The sequence below is a fragment of the Saccoglossus kowalevskii genome, chromosome 20 (genome assembly GCF_978046115.1).
Source record: "Saccoglossus kowalevskii chromosome 20, keSacKowa6.1, whole genome shotgun sequence".
Taxonomy (NCBI): domain Eukaryota; kingdom Metazoa; phylum Hemichordata; class Enteropneusta; family Harrimaniidae; genus Saccoglossus; species Saccoglossus kowalevskii.
In genome coordinates this window covers 20,517,865-20,537,021 of record NC_140660.1, presented here as the reverse complement: position 1 = coordinate 20,537,021, position 19,157 = coordinate 20,517,865, and the positions used below count along the sequence as shown (strand labels likewise).

General features: G+C 35.4%; 1 protein-coding gene across 1 annotated transcript; it reads left to right on the top strand.

Annotated features, from left to right (window-relative positions):
• Nucleotides 1-16,560: 16,560 nt before the first annotated feature.
• Nucleotides 16,561-18,145, top strand: LOC100372252 (beta-1,4 N-acetylgalactosaminyltransferase 2-like). Its single transcript, XM_002741792.3, has one exon. The coding sequence runs from the start codon at nucleotides 16,726-16,728 to the stop codon at nucleotides 18,079-18,081; it is 1,356 nt and encodes a 451-aa protein (XP_002741838.1). The 5' UTR covers nucleotides 16,561-16,725; the 3' UTR covers nucleotides 18,082-18,145.
• Nucleotides 18,146-19,157: the final 1,012 nt, after the last annotated feature.

The following is a 19,157-nucleotide window of genomic DNA, read 5'->3' as shown; positions in this document are numbered from 1 at the left end:
ATACATTATAATTTATTGTCTCACATTTGATGTTGTCTATATCAAGAGTAACACCATCATTTACAACAGATGCATAGAAAGCGATCTGTGACTAAAAACAGTGACATGTTGCTTATAAGTTATAGATTAAACGCAAGTTACATTTTACAGATTGGCTATACGCAATTCACCAAATTATCTCAAGAGTAATTAATATATACACATATTGTGGAAACTTGTAACCTTGGGGTGTGCTTTCTGCATAATTTTAAATATATGACATATAATTTCTCTGTGTCTGTGGTACTTGATTGTGGTATTCTACTGAACACTACATATAAATCCTACTTAGTTTGTATTAGATACACAGACTCCATAAGACACAAGCAACGATATTTTAGCAAGCTCTAGTCGTTGCATGACTAAGCTGTTATCACAATTATTAAAAATAATATTAACAACTCTGAGGAATGGTCTTGATTGATATTGTGGCACTAGTGGTATTAATCAAATGTGGATTTGAATGATTCAAAACAGTTGATGGATACTAATGTTGAACAAAGATGTCATCGCGTGTTGTGTATGTCGATTATTCGTATATATTTCCAATATAGTTGTTATAACTACCACTATTTTCCATTGTGTTTCGTCATACCCACATTGCTGAACACGCATACTGACGCATGTCTATAAACCTGGTGTTAAACTGACTGGTATTAAAGACCATATATCTCTTAAATGCAGGTAAAATCGTATATGCATATAAATACGTGGCACGTGTTACCAACAGTGAATTGTATTGACGTCGCAGTATGCTTTTCAAAATTAAACACATGTTATTGTTCCACTGAAGTTTAAATTGATAATTATTATATAATCGGAATTTCTCGGAAGGTTAACGTAAATAAATTCGGCATGCTGTTTGAAAACTTTGGAAAAAAATAATTACATTTTCCATTTACATCATGTTGAATGGATGTCGCAATTGTTTTGCATCCTCCAAAACAAGACAATATCGTGTGGCTTGCATACTTGTATTCAACGATCACGTTTTGTTACAACTGAATTTACCTATATTTAACCCTTATCGCATATTTAACTCACATAGTACCAGTACCTATCAATTTACACTTATACCTCTACAGACCTGCCACCTTATTGCATTGTAGTGGGTAATTGTGAAGTCATACTTTAGATGAATTAAATCCAATAGTAGTCCTGGACTCAAACTGAGAATTCGCTGGTAAGGATTACGATATATGACATTGATCTAATAAAATAACAAAACGCTTGCGACGCAATTCAATGCATGATGGGACGGTCATGACCCCCACCCTATCTCCCTACTTTATGAAATTCAAATATGTTGTTATATGGTTCTAATCTACGTACCATACTAATAATTGTTGGCAGCTTCATTTCAACTCGATAGCTTTGATAAATATTCAACACTTTTACAAAAAATTACAAAACTAATAATTACTAATACTGCTCTCAACATATATCTAGAACTGAACACATAAATAGGGGCACGATAACTGAGGTCACTCAATTGACACTGGGTTATTATTTCAATACAGTGCAGTGAGAAGTCAATTAAAATGATGACACGTCATGATCCGTATGTTGCACAGTCAGTCTAGACGAACAGTCTATTATTGTAATCTTTGCGTTTTACCAGAAAATAATTTATTGCACCCAACAATTGAAAGTTCCCAGGTAGAAGAATAAGCGTCAATCAGCTGAACAGTTGTCTGACATTTAGACTCATCAGTGTTCATTGCTGCATTATCAACATAATGGTAAATATTCATCGAACACTAACAAATGAAATCACTCATTGCATAATATAAGAATTGGAAAATACTGTTTGCTGTGCATTTAAGAACAACCGTATTATTATTCAAATTTTGACGAAATGCAACACTTTGAATACATTATGATTCATTGTCTCACATTTAATGTTGTCTATATCAAGAGTAACATCATCATTTACTACAGATGTATAGAAAGCGATCTGTGACTGAAAACAATGACATATTCCTAATGAGTTATAGATTGAACGCAACTTACATTAAACGGATTTACCGTATACAGTTCACCAAATTATCTCATGCGTAAATAATGTATACATATATTGTGGAAGCTTATAACCTATTTTGCATTGTGTTTCGTCATACCCGTATTGCTGAATACGCATACTGACGCAAGTCTATCAACCTGGTATTGAACTGACTGGTATTAGGGACTCTGTACCCCTCAAATGTAGATAAAATGGTACGATTTACATACAAATAAATGGCATGTGTTACCAACAAGGAACTGTATTGACGTCGCAGTATGCTTTTCAAAAATTAAACACATGTTATTGTTCCACTGAAGTTTAAATTGATAATTATTATATAATCAGAATTTCTCGGAAGGTTAACGTAAATAAATTCGGCATGCTGTTTGAAAACTTTGGAAACAAATAATTACATTTTCCATTTACATCATGTTGAATGGATGTCGCAATTGTTTTGCATCCTCCAAAACAAGATAATATCGTGTGGCTTGCATACTTGTATTCAACGATCACGTTTTGTTACAACTGAATTTACCAATATTTAACCCTTATCGCATATTTAACTCTCATAGTACCAGCGCCTATCAATTTACACATATATCGTCAACAGACCTGTCACGTCACCTTATTGCATTGTAGTGGGTACATGTGAAGTCATACTTTGTTTGATAAAATCGCGGAATCTACATACAAAATAACAGAGTGTGTTATCAACAGAGTTTATTGACAGTCACATTTTAGACGTTTCCCATGAAAGAAACGTTATATCAACTGTCACGATGAAAATCCTAGAACGACACATATTTTTATTATTTATTTGAAAAGTTAATGGGAAAAAATGTGTTATGAATTCCTTTTTATCTGATATTTTTTTCACAAAATATTAATTGTGTATAATTTCAAGTGACCAACTTGGGTTATTAACATATGCGTGCCACCGATCCACATATTGGAGCTCGGAATTCATTGAGGTCAACCAGGGAGCAGTGGGAACAGTGTTCATCGTAATAACCTAGTTCAGGTAAACGTATATCATTCCAGAAACTGGTAAAGTACGGACAATATGCAAAGTATCTAGGAATAGCCATGGACATATTGGAAAACCTCAAAAATATACAGGCATATAAATACTGTTCTTCTTGATTTTTTTTCACGAAGTAGTCCAGAGTAGAACGAGATGAATCAACGCTATAGTACGCTATCTTTTTCTTAATATTGGATGCAACCATTATTTTATGGGGGACTTCGGGTTATTCTAGAGGGTAGTTAACACCAATGATTTTGAAAATGCCATGAAAAACACCACCATTTACAACAGATGTATAGAATGCGATCATTGACTAAAATCAATGACATATTCCTAATGAGTTAATGATTGAAATCAACTTACATGTAACGGATTGGCCATATGGATTTCACCAAATTATCTTAAGCTTAATAAATGTATACATATATTGTGGAAACTTGTAAGCTTGGGATGTCCTTTCTCCATATTTTTAAATGTGTGACATAGAATTTTTCTGTGGTACTCGATTGTGGTATTCCACTGAACATTATATATACATTTTGATACACAAACTCTATAAAACACCTTAAAAGCAACGGTATTTTAGCAAGGTCTAGTCGATGTATGACTAAGCGGTTTTCACAATTATTAAAAAATAATATTAACAACTGCACTGTTTATGAAACTAGTGGTAATAATCAAATGTGGATTTGAAAAATTCAAAACAGTTGATGTATACTAATGAATAAAGATGTATTACTTTCACCGCGTGTCGTATATATCGATTATTCGGACATATTTCCAATATAGTTACAATATCACTACCACCATTTTCCATTGTGTTTCGTCATATCCGCATTGCTGAACATGCATACTGACGCAAGTCTATAAACCTGGTACTAAACTGACTGGTATTAAAGACTATGTATCTCTCAAATGTAGATAAAATGGTACGATTTGTATAAAAATAAATGACATGTGTTACCAACAAGAAATTATAATGACGTCACAGTAGGCTTTACAAAAAATAAACACATGTTACTTTTCCACTGAAGTTGAAATTGATAATTATTATATAATCAGAATTTCTCGGAAGGTTAACGAAAATAAATTCGGCATGTTGTTTGAAAACTGCGGAAAAGACAATTACATTCTTCATTTACATGATGTTGAATGGATGTCGCAATTGTTTTGCATCCTCCAAAACAAGACAATATTCGTGTTGCATACTTGTATTTAACGACCACATTTTTTTACAACTGAATTTACCAATATTTAACCCTTATCGCATATTTAACTCTCATAGTACTAGCGTTTATCAATTTACACGTACATCATTAAATGTGAAGTCGTTTGATAATATCGCGGAATCTACATACAGAATAACAGCGTGTGTTATCAACAGAGTTTATTGACAGTCACATTTTAGACGTTTCCCATGAACGAAACGTTATCTCAACTGGCACGATGAAAATCCTAGAACGACACATATTTTTATTATTTATTTGGAAAGTTAATGGAAAAAAATGTGTTATGAATTCCCTTTTATCTGATATTTTTTTAACAAATTTACTAATTGTGTATACCATCAAGTGACCAACTTGGGTTATTAACATCCGTTTGCCACTGATAAATGTCTTAGACCACTGAATTCATTGAGGTAAACCAGGGAGCCTGCAGCGTTCATCGTAATTATCTATTTCAGGTAAAATATACCATTCAAGAAACTAGTAAAGTTCAGACAATATGAAAACAACTAGGATAGTCAAAGACATATTGGAAAAGTAAAAGACATTGCAAAAACCATAAAATCTCAAAAATATTCTGGCATATAAATACTGTCCTTCTTTTTTGCTCGAAGTAATCCAGAGTTGAACGAGATGAATCAACGCTATAGTCCGCTATCTTTATCTTAATATTGGAAGCAACCATAATTTTATGGGGGACCTCGGTTCATAACTTGAGGGGAGTTAACACCCATTATTTTAAAAATGTCTTTATCAATAAAACTCTAAGTTACTGTTGAACATTTTTAGTGGAGCAATAATATATTTGACAGGAATATTTAAAAACTGTATCACAATAGCAATTAAAACAGCTTTGTGCATTTATAAATATTACTTCCCTGTCAAATTAATGGTTCATGCTTATTTTAATTTGAACAGGCTATTTCTATCACGCTTTGCCAGGCTCATATTTATATCCAATCAGAAGATTCCAACTACAGACGATTCCCCGCAAATGTTAGAGGGCGCTATAGCTAAATATTTATCACCATTAATATTATTAAGACTGATTAAGAGATTATAAACGGCACGCGAGGGTATTTCGTAGCGGATATAAGACCTCTCAGGGGAAATTTGCATTTTAGGCGGGAAATAATCACCGAGCACAGCCTCCCTTCTCCCTTCATTCCGATGGCCACTTAAATTCATGATTATCCGTGTTGGTATTCCAGCGTCGTTCAATGATTTTATATATAGTGGTTGCTCTCACACTGTGGTGAGTGTACAGCATGCTCAACTCTGCGGCCGCTGATATTTTTTCATCATTTCCCCCAAGTATTGTGACCCAAAGGAGCGTTTGTATACCAAGTTGTTTCCCTTCCTGTGAAGTTACTAATAGGCCTCTGGAAAACACATTATTGCTTGGGTGAAGCTTACTTGTATAATTTGGAATGGCCGTAACTCATGTCTCCCGCACTGATAACCGTTTTGTGCTGGATTTTATCTTTTCACTCCCTCTTCAAACTTTTAACTTTCCCTATAAAAACATTATTAGCAGTTTTGAATTCCCGATCTTTGATAATGTTAATGGGGCGATTGAATGGAGCATTGGTTATGTGGCGATGGAGTGCTGCTCGAATTTTAGCGTAGCTTCTTATGCTGTATTCGTTCCCGTCTCTAGCCCTGACCTCGGCATAATAATGCTTCAATATTTTTGCCAGCTCTTGCACTTCCACCATTTCGAAAGCTGGGTCGATTTCCAGAACACCACACTATACAAGAAAAACAATTTTACTACGGAGATTGAATCATCATGGGGTCAAATGTTCAACGCATTGTTTACAAACAATGAAAATGGCGGCGTTCGGCGGTACAAACTAAAGTAACGATATGTCATTTTTTATTTTGACTTTTATCACATTTGAGTAATTTCACACCCCATTTTGCGGAGGCGTTAGTATTCACTTCATTTGTTTCTTTGTTGCCAAGTTGTCGACCATTTTTGCAGAAAATTCTGGAAATATTTGCCCTTCGGCAGACACCGGCATCTGTTGATATGGCTCGTTATTACTGCCGGCGTTCTGTTGCTCCCATTTAATTGTAGCTTGAAGAAGTTGTTCATCAGGAGCGTCAATGTCACCCAGCCGGTCCTGTTTGAAAATGAGATCAAAATTGATCTGAGGCTCGTCGTCTGACATAATTATTATGTTCTGAAAATGCCGCTAGTGACTTGCAGACGACAATATTTATCATATTTCAATCCAGTTTATCCCAGTTTTTGTATTCATCAAACAGGACCCGAGTCATATATTGCTTCAGCCAATCAGATGGCTAGATTCACACTGGTCACATTATAAGTATAAATATATATACACTGAACACTATATTGCAAAATGCCTATCAGATTTCGAAACATTACTGGCCTATTGAGACTGAAAGATGCACAATGTAGTTCCATGCACAATATAGTTCCCGTCAAATTTATTCAAAACTCTCCAATTTCTTCATTGGCAGATAATTATTTGAATATTACCAGTAGTATTATCGCTACAGTTTGAAATGTAATATTATAGAACATATTCATTTTCAGTTAGCAGGGAATTCTTTATAGACGGTATTCATTCAATACGACACTGATTTGTGCAAGTTGTAAAACAATTGTAATAATGATGTTTTCAAACAACAACCAATAAAATTAAAATATCCTGTAGTTTATTGTAATACAAGTGTACGTGAAAACATAATTAAATCTAAATCTAATCTTTATTACTAAATATTCATAAACAACATTTAAAACATATTTAGTTTCACCATACTTAGAGAAATATGTTGTTTTCTTCACAGTAGAATTGTCAGGTTGGGTAAATTTGTTACTATCTTTGTTTCAAATCAAAGTTTTAAATAAAGACAGAGCTCGAAAACTACCCGGATATGTGATAAACGGCAAATGACGTGGTTAGAACATTCAGGAATCGGCAATGATAATTGATTTTATTATATACTGTTGCTTGTGATATTTGTATCGAACTTTAGCTCAGGACTCAACATTTGTTTCTCGTTTTTTAAATCTGTTTCTACATTTATCTCATGAATAATTTGCTGTTATTGTGAAAATTGTCTGTCCGAACATTCTACATATTTGCTGAAAACACCAGAGTGTTTACCCGTATTACTGTATGACAGTGGCTCTTGGTTCACTACATACATAGTAACAGACAAAGACACGTGAAATCAACTCAAAAATTATTTAGTTTAACAAGAAAGTCAAATATGAAATACTATTACTATTGTGCATCTCGTCATATTGAAATATTCGCCTATTCAAACCCAGGAACAATGAAATCAAAATTGTTTGCACACAAATGTCGTCAGCTGTGATAGGCCCATTTAAGATATCCCAATCAATTTCCAGTTGAAATTCGTCAACTAATTTAAACGTAAACCAAATTGAAAAGAGAAAAACGTTGCATTACCCAGCATATACCATATTTCATAGAGGGCTTTCGTTCTTTAAGGATGTTATAATATTAAAAACAATGAAATGGCGAAACCATTGCAACTTATATCCAAAACCTTGTAAACTATGCATAACACAAATATAGATAGCGGAGAAATATCAACTTCCTAATTTGGTTACTATTTCAATCACATGTTTTTTAATCTACTCGTCTATATCCCTCATGGATAATTCATAATTAAAGATACCATCAAACCTCAATTCTCTAAAATCAGTGAATGAAAATCAGTAGCTTAAGGGGCATTCTCGTCTCGTGTTGGTTCCGGTTTCCAATTTAACCCTAAATTCATAACTAATAATGGTTTGACATTGAATCTTTAATAGTGGCATTGTCCTGTCAGCGTCAGTAGTGTTGGACTTCCAATACTATCTGGAAATCATGCCAGGAATTGCAAATACAAACAATGCATTAAGAAAATATTTAAATAACAATAGTAGGCTATTTAAGACATGTGTGACAACTTGTGCCCATACATAGTGTGGTTAATCCAAACCTACCTATTCAAATCAGGACAAACAATCAGCAACCACTTGTCTGTTTATTGACACCGATGTTGTAGTAATTAACATGTCAATGAGCTAGAATATATGTGTACACATAATTACAATTGCCCTGTATCTAACCATTTGATGAGGTATGTAACTTGCCTCTATATAAAGGCTGTGCGTTTACAATACAGTTTTAAACAGAAATGATTTCGAAATTACAAGTGATACTGTAACTCTTGTGGTAACCAACAAAAATGTATTTACATATGGAAACCAACAGAAAGTGGATGTGCTAGGTACTGTCAATGATAATGTTGACTCGGCTGGGCGATTAGAAAATCTGAAATTTATGGTTGTTGATACTTGGGACTCGTTTATTTTAGAATATCCTTCCGCAAGTCAACTTGGGTTTATACAGATTAATCCTAGCTGCCCTAATACTGTATCATTTGCTCAAAAATAATTGCATAAAATGTCAAGTCGAATAGAAGGATGGGTTACCAAGGTCCAAATATTTAGATTTAAACTAATCCATCGTTCTAGAATAAATAATCCAAGCGATTATATATCGTGACACTGCCGTTCTCCTAACCATCATAGTGAAAAAAGAACGGATGAACACGTTTCGTTCATTCATAAACATGCGTTGCCTAGTGCTGTAGCGATGAAAGGAATTCAGTTGCAACTCAAAATGTCAAAACTTTGATGTTTGTTATTCAAAGTTTGGGGACCAATTGTTGGCATAAGGTACCACAAAATGTTAATAGAGAATTCGTGAAAATCTTCAAACTAATTCAGGACGAATTGTGCTTTATGAACGGTGTGTTACTGAGAGGGCCACCGATCGTGATACCTGAATCAATTCAAAGTCAAATAATTTCTATTTTTCCTAAAACCAAGGCAATGGTGAAAGACAAGCTATGGTTTCCTGCAATGGTTTCTTCGGTTGACAAAACCATATCAGATGCCTGTCAGGTTGACATTGATATAAAAACAAAAGAGCCATTGAAACCATCACAATTACATACAGTTTGGTCTGACGTCGCAACTGACATGTATGATCTCTTGTCATCTGGCCAATATTAAGTTGTTGTAATTGACGAATAATCAAGGTTCTCGGAAATAAAAAAATCAACTAGTTCTAGTGCTGTGATACCCAAAGTTGATTATATATTACCTTCATATGGATATCCATCAAATTTGAAAAGTGGCAACAGTCTCCCAGATAATTCAAATGTTTTTAAATTTTGTTCGAAAGATTCAGGTTTCCATCACCAGAAAATAACACTAGAATTTCCGCGCGAACGGACTAGCAGAGAACTTCATGAAAAAATGGGAAAGTTAATCAGATGCCCCTTAATTGAAAAACAAAATGAAAGCTAGAAATTCGCAAGTTTTTATTGAAATTTTATCGAAAGGAAGTATGATAACGGCAGAGAATAAACAAGGAAAAAGTATTACTCGTGACAAGTCATTCTTTAAAGCTTTCAATGGTGTAAAGAGTGGAGAAAATGTACACGAATCTGAAAATGATATCGATGCAGGTTTCTCTATTCCTGAATGCCCTACACAGAATGTTGAACCGAGAGTTCGGCACCAAGTGCAATTGCCAGATACTGACGAAAACCCAATTCGGCGTTCTACTAGAATTAGAAAAGCAAATATTAATCCAGATTTCCATAATTACAAACAATATTTATTATCAATTGTATTTAATTAACTATTGATGTTGACTGATTTTCTTACTTACTTGTCAGCTGTTGTCTTTATTAAGGAGGGGAGGGGTGTAGCAATTTACATGTCAATGAGCTAGAAAATATGTGTACACATAATTGCCATTGCCTTGTATCTGACCATCTGGTTAGTTATGTAACTCTCTCTCTTTATATAAAGGTTGTACGTTTACAATAAAGTTAGTCTGTATTGGTGATTGCCGCGTGCTTGTCTCTTTCTCTGGTCTGCAACCATGAAATATTACAGATGGGTGTGAGGCATCTACAATCCAACCAGTCGGTTTCAAATCGACTCTATGCCAAGTTTCTTGTTATTGATAGTGGTTTCTAAATCGATCGGTTAAACATGTTTAATGCCAAAAGCGTGAACGACATTGGCATTTATTGAACGACAGCAATTTGTTAAAGTACAGTGTCACTCACACCTCGCAGTCACGATTGCCTTTATTAAATGTAGGTAGATAATTTGTAAAGAGAACTATTTGAGTTTGAGTTTGTCCATCTTACTTTTAGGTCCATGAAAGTTATGTGTTAATATGCTCAAACAAGCTCATCGAACTGGGTAAAGTATAATGAAGAAGCAATAAGGTAAATAAATAGTCACGTGAATAAAGCGGCTAGTTCGATGTGGATGGTTGGATACATTTGCTATCTTTCAGTGATGACATTCAGATCTCACTCTTGTTTTCTCAAATACACGTTTCAGTTGGTTTAAATTGCCAGTGAAAGCGCGGTGGTCGTTGCGCTGCGCATGTCCTAGATATATGGGTCTTATATAAACAAAGATGGCGACTTTGACTGTTGCGCAGATCAACGAGTACGCACTGAGACGTTTCCAAGCTTTAATTGAGTAATTTTCATGTTATTGGAAGGTATCGAAGAAGTCACTGGCGGCAATCAGTGCAAGTCGCGGCAAGGTCAAACCTCATATGATTTCCATTTTAAGAGCGCATTGGATTGTGGGAAAATCAATGTTTATCAACACAAATGTCGCTTTAACAATTCCCTTTTTTCTTGACTTTGCCGAATAACTCTTTACTCAACTGTCATTGAAATTTATCAATATTCACTAAGTTCAAAATAAAGCAAGTGGGTTTGTTATGTCGATAGTAGCAAATGAATTAAGCCTCTGTAATTTTAACCGACCAATGTGCCAATAAATACTTTGCATAGTAGCAATTATTTATAAAATAGAGGTATGCAACTTTTATACCTACGGACAGTGATAACTGACGATGACTTCGGCAGAATCTATTACCTTTTGTCTGAATCAATCGATGAAGTTCTAATCAATAAAATAAAAGAACACAGTGCACGCTCTGATATGTTTGAGGATATTGCCTCAGTATTTCAAGACCATTAACACTTACACATTTTGCAAGAACAAATCCAATTTTTGTTAATGATAAACAAAATGTAGATCCTTACATTACTAGTAATGTAACAATTACTTTTTCAATCTTAACTGGAGTAATATTGATCACATTTTTTTGTGAATATAGTTGCTCGAATAGGACCTTCTGAACGTCTAACCTTCTAAACGACTATCAGAACATCATACCTTATAAACAGAGAGCTGTTACTGCTACAATCTGGCTGTGATAACAGTTCAAATTTAATAGTGACACACTCTATTTCAAAACAGGTTTAATAATGTTCGAAAATGCATTACTTCATATTTTTTTTAGTTTTATCCACGATTGTCGAGCTGTACTTATATTACCCATGGAAATATACTAATCTCACAGAGGCAACTAAGTCAGAACTATGCGGGACACCTTGGCAGTATGTCCAAACTATGACGTAGTCCAAACTGTGATGCTGAACCAGTTAAATGCACGATGGATAGTCAAATATTTATTTGACAAATTGGTCAGTCAACAATTATTTAATAATAGGTATTGAAAATACAATATTTCAATAAAGTTCACAATACTACTGCATCAGAGTGATATCCATTCACACATACTAAATTACCAGCATGTTTTCTGTCACAAGGTAAATTATACGGCATTATAGTGAGGCAGTGTGATTAAAATAAGATCCCAGTTTGGGCATTTTTAAAACAATTATGTTTATTTTTATTATACATTTACTTTTACCTTATTCTAATTCATCATTTGTTTAATGGCAATTTATTTTAAAAGTTTTTGGTAATCGTGAAAAACCTACAAGGATCCACTGGGAGTTGGACAAACTTATGTATTTTAACAAATTATTAAATAATAAAATGTTATATAACTGTTTTTACTCCCCCTACATGGTATCGATTTCAAGTAATCACTGATCTTTGTGAACATGCCACTCCTTACGTTATCACAATCTTCGTTACCCGCTAATGCTATATGCAAATTTGAATGCGCGATGTAGACACATTCACATTATGGTAAAATATCCCAAGGGTTGAAACTCACCAGGACTGTGGCCTAAAATCACGCATGGTATGGGTTTCATTTTGAAGATAATCATCGCATCTTAATTATAAAGGTTGGCCAGGGAAGATGCCCGGAAAGTTAAATATTGGGGTCAATTTTGCAATTGTCTTTGAATGCTAAAAAGTCATGTTCTGCCTTTTATAGACTGGCACAGACTGGGCAATTTTTTCCTTTTTAAATTTAAAATTAAATAAAAAAATAGCGAAATTGAGGTGTTAACGCGAAATCCCCTGTAACTGCGAAATAACCCAGACTGGACGTTTTTGCCGCGCCATCTGTGGTGAAAGCAGGAACTAGTGTATTTTCATACTAGTGTTTATGTTAATGGCAGAATTACAGGCAAGAACGTTATCCAATCAGAGTAATTTGACCATTAAACTATATCTAGTTATCCTTTGTACCTGAAGACTTTTCATCAAGTTTCTCGATTGTCAATCATAACAAACGAATTACTATTTATAACGTCTGTACACATTATTCTAAATAAATGGAGAGAAGTAGCTTACGTGTAGCTTTATCTCACCTGGGTTACAGTGAAGCGCGATCTGCACAGAAGACAATAATTGATGGTTTTACTGACGGGAAGATTGTGAAAAAAACATGAGTGAGAGGGGATGCTGGAACCATTACTATGCCTTATGATGATAGTTATCACAGCTGTATTGTATTAAGATTGGCTATAGCCTTGTCACTAAAGTAATAACAATGCAATACTTAGTTATGTCTGCCAGCTGTTATATTTCGTAGTGTGAAATAGGTAAATAGAACAATGATACGAACAAATTGTGCTTCTGGTAGGGTAAATCAAAATATATAGAAATTGGGAAGGGAAGTCATGATGGACAGTACCTTCTGCAAGTGAGAGTCGCTGAAGTAGGCGGTAAGCATGAGGGAACAGTAAAACTAGCTAGAGAAAACGATATGAGAGGGGTAAACAAGAGAAACAAGAGGGAATGTTGTGATAAGAAAGAGATGAAATACAGCTAACCAAAGGAAAGGCCAGGATATGAATGAATAAAAGCTTGCGTCCAAGGGGTGCTAAGTGAGAGAGAGAGAGAGAGGCTCGTGGTAAGCATAAGGGAAAGCCGTGAGGGGTGGCAATTGAAAGACGGAAGCCTGGAAATGATTGTAACCACGGAAGGGGCCACATACGTGAATGGAATCTAGAGGCGTGACAAGGAGTTCATGATAAACAGGAGCAATTCTGCGAAGCCGGCAAGGATTTGTGAGGAAGAAGGGTGGATGGGAAGTGGCAGAAAACATATAGGAAGATTAGAAGAAGACAAAACCGAGAGAGAAGGTCAGTAGAGGCGGAGGTGAGAGGGGGCACCAACTGATGCATTTACTAATCACCACCCATAGCAACACATGCGGTGTGTGTGATATGTTTGAATGATATGGTACAATACATGCGAGGGTTAGCACAGGATGTTTAAATCCCTGTTTGTTATTGTGTATATTATAATAACGTGTAGTGTGACATTTTTCTGATTTATATTTTGTAAACTCTGTTTATTATGTATTATGTTGATATTGAAGTTATTGCAGCTCACCTTGTTGACGCATTCTATTTATACAAGTTAAATAACCTAATTTTAACGTAGTAATGGTTTCACCTCATACTATTTTCATATTTTTCAAAAGTAAACAAATATTAAAAAGGCAATTATACACGCCCACGAAATACCGTTTGTAGTAACTGACAGCTGTTATGAATACAACAATTGTCAGGGTGAATTCTGAATATATATATTGAGCAAAAGAGGAAGTCTGGAGGCTATATAGAAAGGGGCCAGGCAGGCTTATTGGCGAAAAAAGGTAAGCCATGCTAGATGGGGACATGGGAAGTTAACCGAGATTGGTGTAGGCGGAATGTTCGATGGTACAATTAACCCCCGAAAAATGACAATGACTGCAACAATTGAAGGAGAAACTGAACTGGAACCTGTAAGATGCAAGCAGATATTTGTTCGCCATCTTCCAGTGGATAATATGAAAAAACTGACAAGATTAACTGGAAAAAACAATACATTCTGCTAATCTAGAACATTTGTAATTTTTTTAAATGGTTGAAAAATCTTCGAAAATATTATATTTACATTTACAACAAGTCGTCTTCAAATTAAAAAGTAAAATAAAATTGCCATGTTAAGACAGTCTCAATTAGAGCCAATACATTTATTCTATTTTCTGTAATTTGACCTTTATTCAGACAGATAGATAGAACAGAAAATTTATCATTGTGCATAATATAGTGATGGTCATATCAAACATTAGGACTAGATACAGGAATTTTATAACAATGAGGATTTGGTCATCAAGCTAACTATAGAATGCATTGCGTCATTTAGTAGGCAAATAACTGTCAAGCTAAGCACGAATTGGTATTCAAATGTGACGCACATGTGAATATCTCTTTATTGGCTGCTGAATAAACTAACGTCATGGGTTTGGTATAATTCTATTAGCATATACCTTGTTTCATCACAGATCACTACTTCACTTCGCTTCGCTGTTATCTGCAGAAGATATCAAGCTCCGAATGCAATCATTGACATTTAGGTGTTTATTACAACAAGGTAATTGTAAATTACATGTTTGTCTATATGTGTGAAATATGTGTGGATTATATTAGTTCGAAAGATTATCGTTACCTTACACATGCTGTGTAAAATATGTGAAAAAGGATTGTGTTTGTTTGAATCAAGTAGATGTTGTGTTATATATGCTGTGCCAAAAAATAATCGTAATATAATGCTTATTTTAATAACATACTTCTGGGGTATAACATAAAATACTATTCTGTTAACGCGATGGCTTCTGTGCCTCCTTTCGGTAAGTTGGTGACATGACTGCTTAATTACAGACTGTATCACTTTAGTTATTGACCCCTGTGATACAGCATGTGCAAGGATATAGTTACTTGTGATTTTCTGTTCAGTTACGTTAAAATGAATAGATAAATGATTACGAATATTACTCTGAATCAATATACTCGTGGTACTCAAACTCTATTTAATAACATGTATTATTTTATTAATACATAATCTCTAACTTGTGTACACTTTATTCATTTCAAAAATTATTTCCTAAGGTATCAGTAATTAATGTTGGCACACAAACCATCGGTAAATTTTAAGATGAATTCATAAGTGCGAACAGGAACCGGGAATAACAATATAAGAAAAAAACCTTCTGATCCAATGTTTACTTATTTATTACTAAAGTTTGCTTTTATCTAAAGAGTATAGTTGTGTCGTTGTATTACTTTATACACGGATCGTATTAAGCCAGGTAAGATCATGCTCATCTACAGAGCGTTACACTACCATAGTTATTTTGAAGTCAAATTATTTTTGCCGTGGCAGGATTATGGATGCACAAACCCTAAGCATATTTATACGCTGTTGGTCATGGATTGTTGTCATTATTCCCACAAACCAATAAAAGAAAAATCAACGTTCTAGGTATATATATGCTGAGTGTTTGCATAGATGTGGTAGGGGTACAGTTTCAACAGCAGTAACAATCTCCAAATTGATTCGAAATTCATTCCTTCAAATTTGAGATGAGAAATATCAGGTGACGAAATCTTGCTATACTTGTTTGGTTACATTTTAGTACATAACACAACAATATGATTAATTGTTTCAAAAGTAATAGTATCCTCGGGGGCGGACATCCGGGCATGTTTACCGCCTGGCAATCCGCGGCGGTGAAATTAAGGCCCAAAACTCGCAGAAAACGGTACTTTGGGATGATTGTTGAGACTCCTCTGAATAGTGTAACAAGATTAGCCCTACGTGTGTAACATATATAAATTTGGTTGTTCGGGATTACTTCAAAGTTGAGTTTGTGTTGTTTTCTCGAATTTTCACCGGCTCAACCGTCATTCCACAGCAGCGCGCACAGAGCCCATAGAAATGCGTGGTACAGTGGTGCGCGTCGTAGCAACGTGGAACGTCTGTGACGTAGCTCCGCCCCCGAGGATAGTATATTGTTAAAATGTACTCAATTGATATTAATATAGTATCGTGTTATATTATCATGTTATTTGAATAACAAATGTTGTACTTTGTTGTAGGTTGATTGGCAATGGCAAGGCATTTACCGAAGATATATCTCCGTCCAATCGGTATTTGTTCGATTATAATTATAACATGTGCTATAGTATGCGTCAAAATTTCGTTTCATCATGCCCGGCTCAGTCACAGAAGCGTGAATGAAGATGCAGTTACTGGTCACAGCCCAACGCGTTTTAACATCAGAAGCAACATGCTGCTTACCCAGAACGAGGAATGTTCATGTCCAAAACCAGTGATCGGTCCTCTGGAGTTGGACAAACGCCTGCAACAAAGAAAGGAGTTCATCGAATGGAAACGACAGGAAGATAAAACAGCAGAGCCTGTAACAAGATGTGAAGCCATGTCTCCTATAGAATACATTGGATCTGGTATCACTGTTGAACCTTTAAGCTCAGTCCGCCTAGTTGGCATAAAGGTACACCCTACTGCGTTCAGAAAAGACAACCCGGAGTTTAAAATATCCTTCATGTCCAGAAGGTCATTGGGATATATCTATGTTGAGACAGGTAAATACGCATTACATATAACAGGCAACAACACTCGTCAAATAACAATAACAGCTGACGATGTTGACGATCTGAATACTGTACTGAAACATTTAGTTTACACCAGTGTCGAGTACCACATAAGGCAGAGAGATGTTATTGATATCATGTCAGGAGATCTTCACATCTCCATCAATGTTCTCACTCAGAGACTTCGTATGCCTAAGCTTTATGACCCGAGACTTGACGGTGACATCAGTAATAAAGTAACTGTCGTATCGAAAACATTTGAACGTTATGACTGCATCAACAAGCTCATTTTGAGTGTTAATAAATATTATCCCAATATGTCCATACTAGTAGCTGATGATTCCCGTGTTAAACAACAGTTGAATGGAACTAATGTGAAGCATTTTCATATGCCATTTTTAGAAGGCTTGGGTGCTGGTAAAAATCTGCTTGTAAGCCAGGTGCGTACAAAGTACTTTCTGTGGACTGATGACGACTTTGTATTCATTAATGAAACTATTTTAGAGCGGTTTGTAGAAAAACTGGAGTCTCCAACAGCAGAACTAGACTTAGTGGCTGGCTACGTAATGGATAACAGAGGAATGGTTTCTGACACCATCGATAATGACATCTGGAAATGGGTTAGTTATAGGCGAGAGGAAGATGGCAGCGGCTGCATTCGGAGAACAGATTCACCATTTCCATATGGCAATGTCAAAGAATTCAAGAATTGTAATTACAAGGATGTTACGCCAGACTTCTTTTTAGCAAAAACTGAGGCGGTAAGGAAAGTGGGATTCGATCCAGAGTTTGAAAGGATTTCTCATCGTGAATTCTTCATAGATGGAATAGGATACCTAAAGATTGCGCAGTGTGATGACGTCGTTATTCTACACGATCGAGAAAGGAACAAGGTTTACAACAAATACAGGCATTCAAATTTTCCTGAACCAGTTGCCATTGAACATTCTAATCATGTTTTATTTAAAAACAATCTGCAGTGCTACCAATCATGGAATCAATTTTATTTTGGGAAACAAAAGCGCAGTTAGACAAACAATTGCACTGATGTGAAGATTTGTTGCCATTAAAATAGTCGTTTATTCGCTCCTGTCATTGCGTCGTCTGTTTTATTTGCTTTATGCATGCATCCTTTATTTTATGTTTTTCTTTTCATATTACCTCAAACTCTAGAAGTGTGTATGGAAGAAGCGATGTGCATTGTTGTGTGATAACTGTCATGAAGGTAATAGGGGATTTTCCGTACAATTGCGAGATCTCGCGAGATGTATGAAAAACGCGCGTCGAACGTCTGCCGCAAAAATCGAACGATTTGATTTTGAACTAGAATTTCTTTATTTCGTAACTCACATCGACCCGCCGATCTTCGACAGAGGAATATTGCTTCCGAATACCCTTACTTAATCAAAATTGCCTATCATCAAATGTGGACAGCACATTATTAAACATGGAAGGGTCCCCCAAAATACTTCGCGTTTGTCGAATCTCACGCGATGTTTGACGCCACTACGACGCTATGACCTTTGTTTGTCCTGTTTTTTACGTTCGATTTCACGCATAACGCGTGATTCTCGCAGTGAACGGAAAATGGTCTATTGGCAGTTCATACATGCTTACTACTCGGGAATGACAATTTGAATCTTTCAGGTGTGATTGTGATTTACATAACAAAGGATATTTACAAATTTGGAAGGACAATTGGAATCAACCAGGTGTGATTGTGATTTACATAGCTAAAAATGCTTTCGATCTACAGACCTGCCTACGTGAGACAGAAAGATAACATTCTATTTGCCTCATCCAGGTGGTGTACCTGAATCCATACCTTAACATAGGGTAGATTGAGGACAGTTGTGGTCCTTCATTTCTAGTGCCCTATGTGTTCCTGCTGTGATATTGTGAGACAAGTGATACAGGCTTGAATCAAGATTCTATGAGACTTGTATAAACTGCTCTGCAATCTCCTGCTTTCAGTGGTGCCCTTCAAATGACCATCTATTAGTGCAATTTTAGACAACAAAGGCATCATTTCTAGTGGTTGCATGAAGGCAATGTTATTAATCCAAAATTATTGACGTCGTATTCATTAGTTCCTTTCCCTACTCCA

Bases quoted from the DNA above. Each gene is read 5' to 3' on its own strand.
- LOC100372252 (XM_002741792.3), top strand. From the start codon at position 16,726: ATGCTGCTTACCCAGAACGAGGAATGTTCATGTCCAAAACCAGTGATC.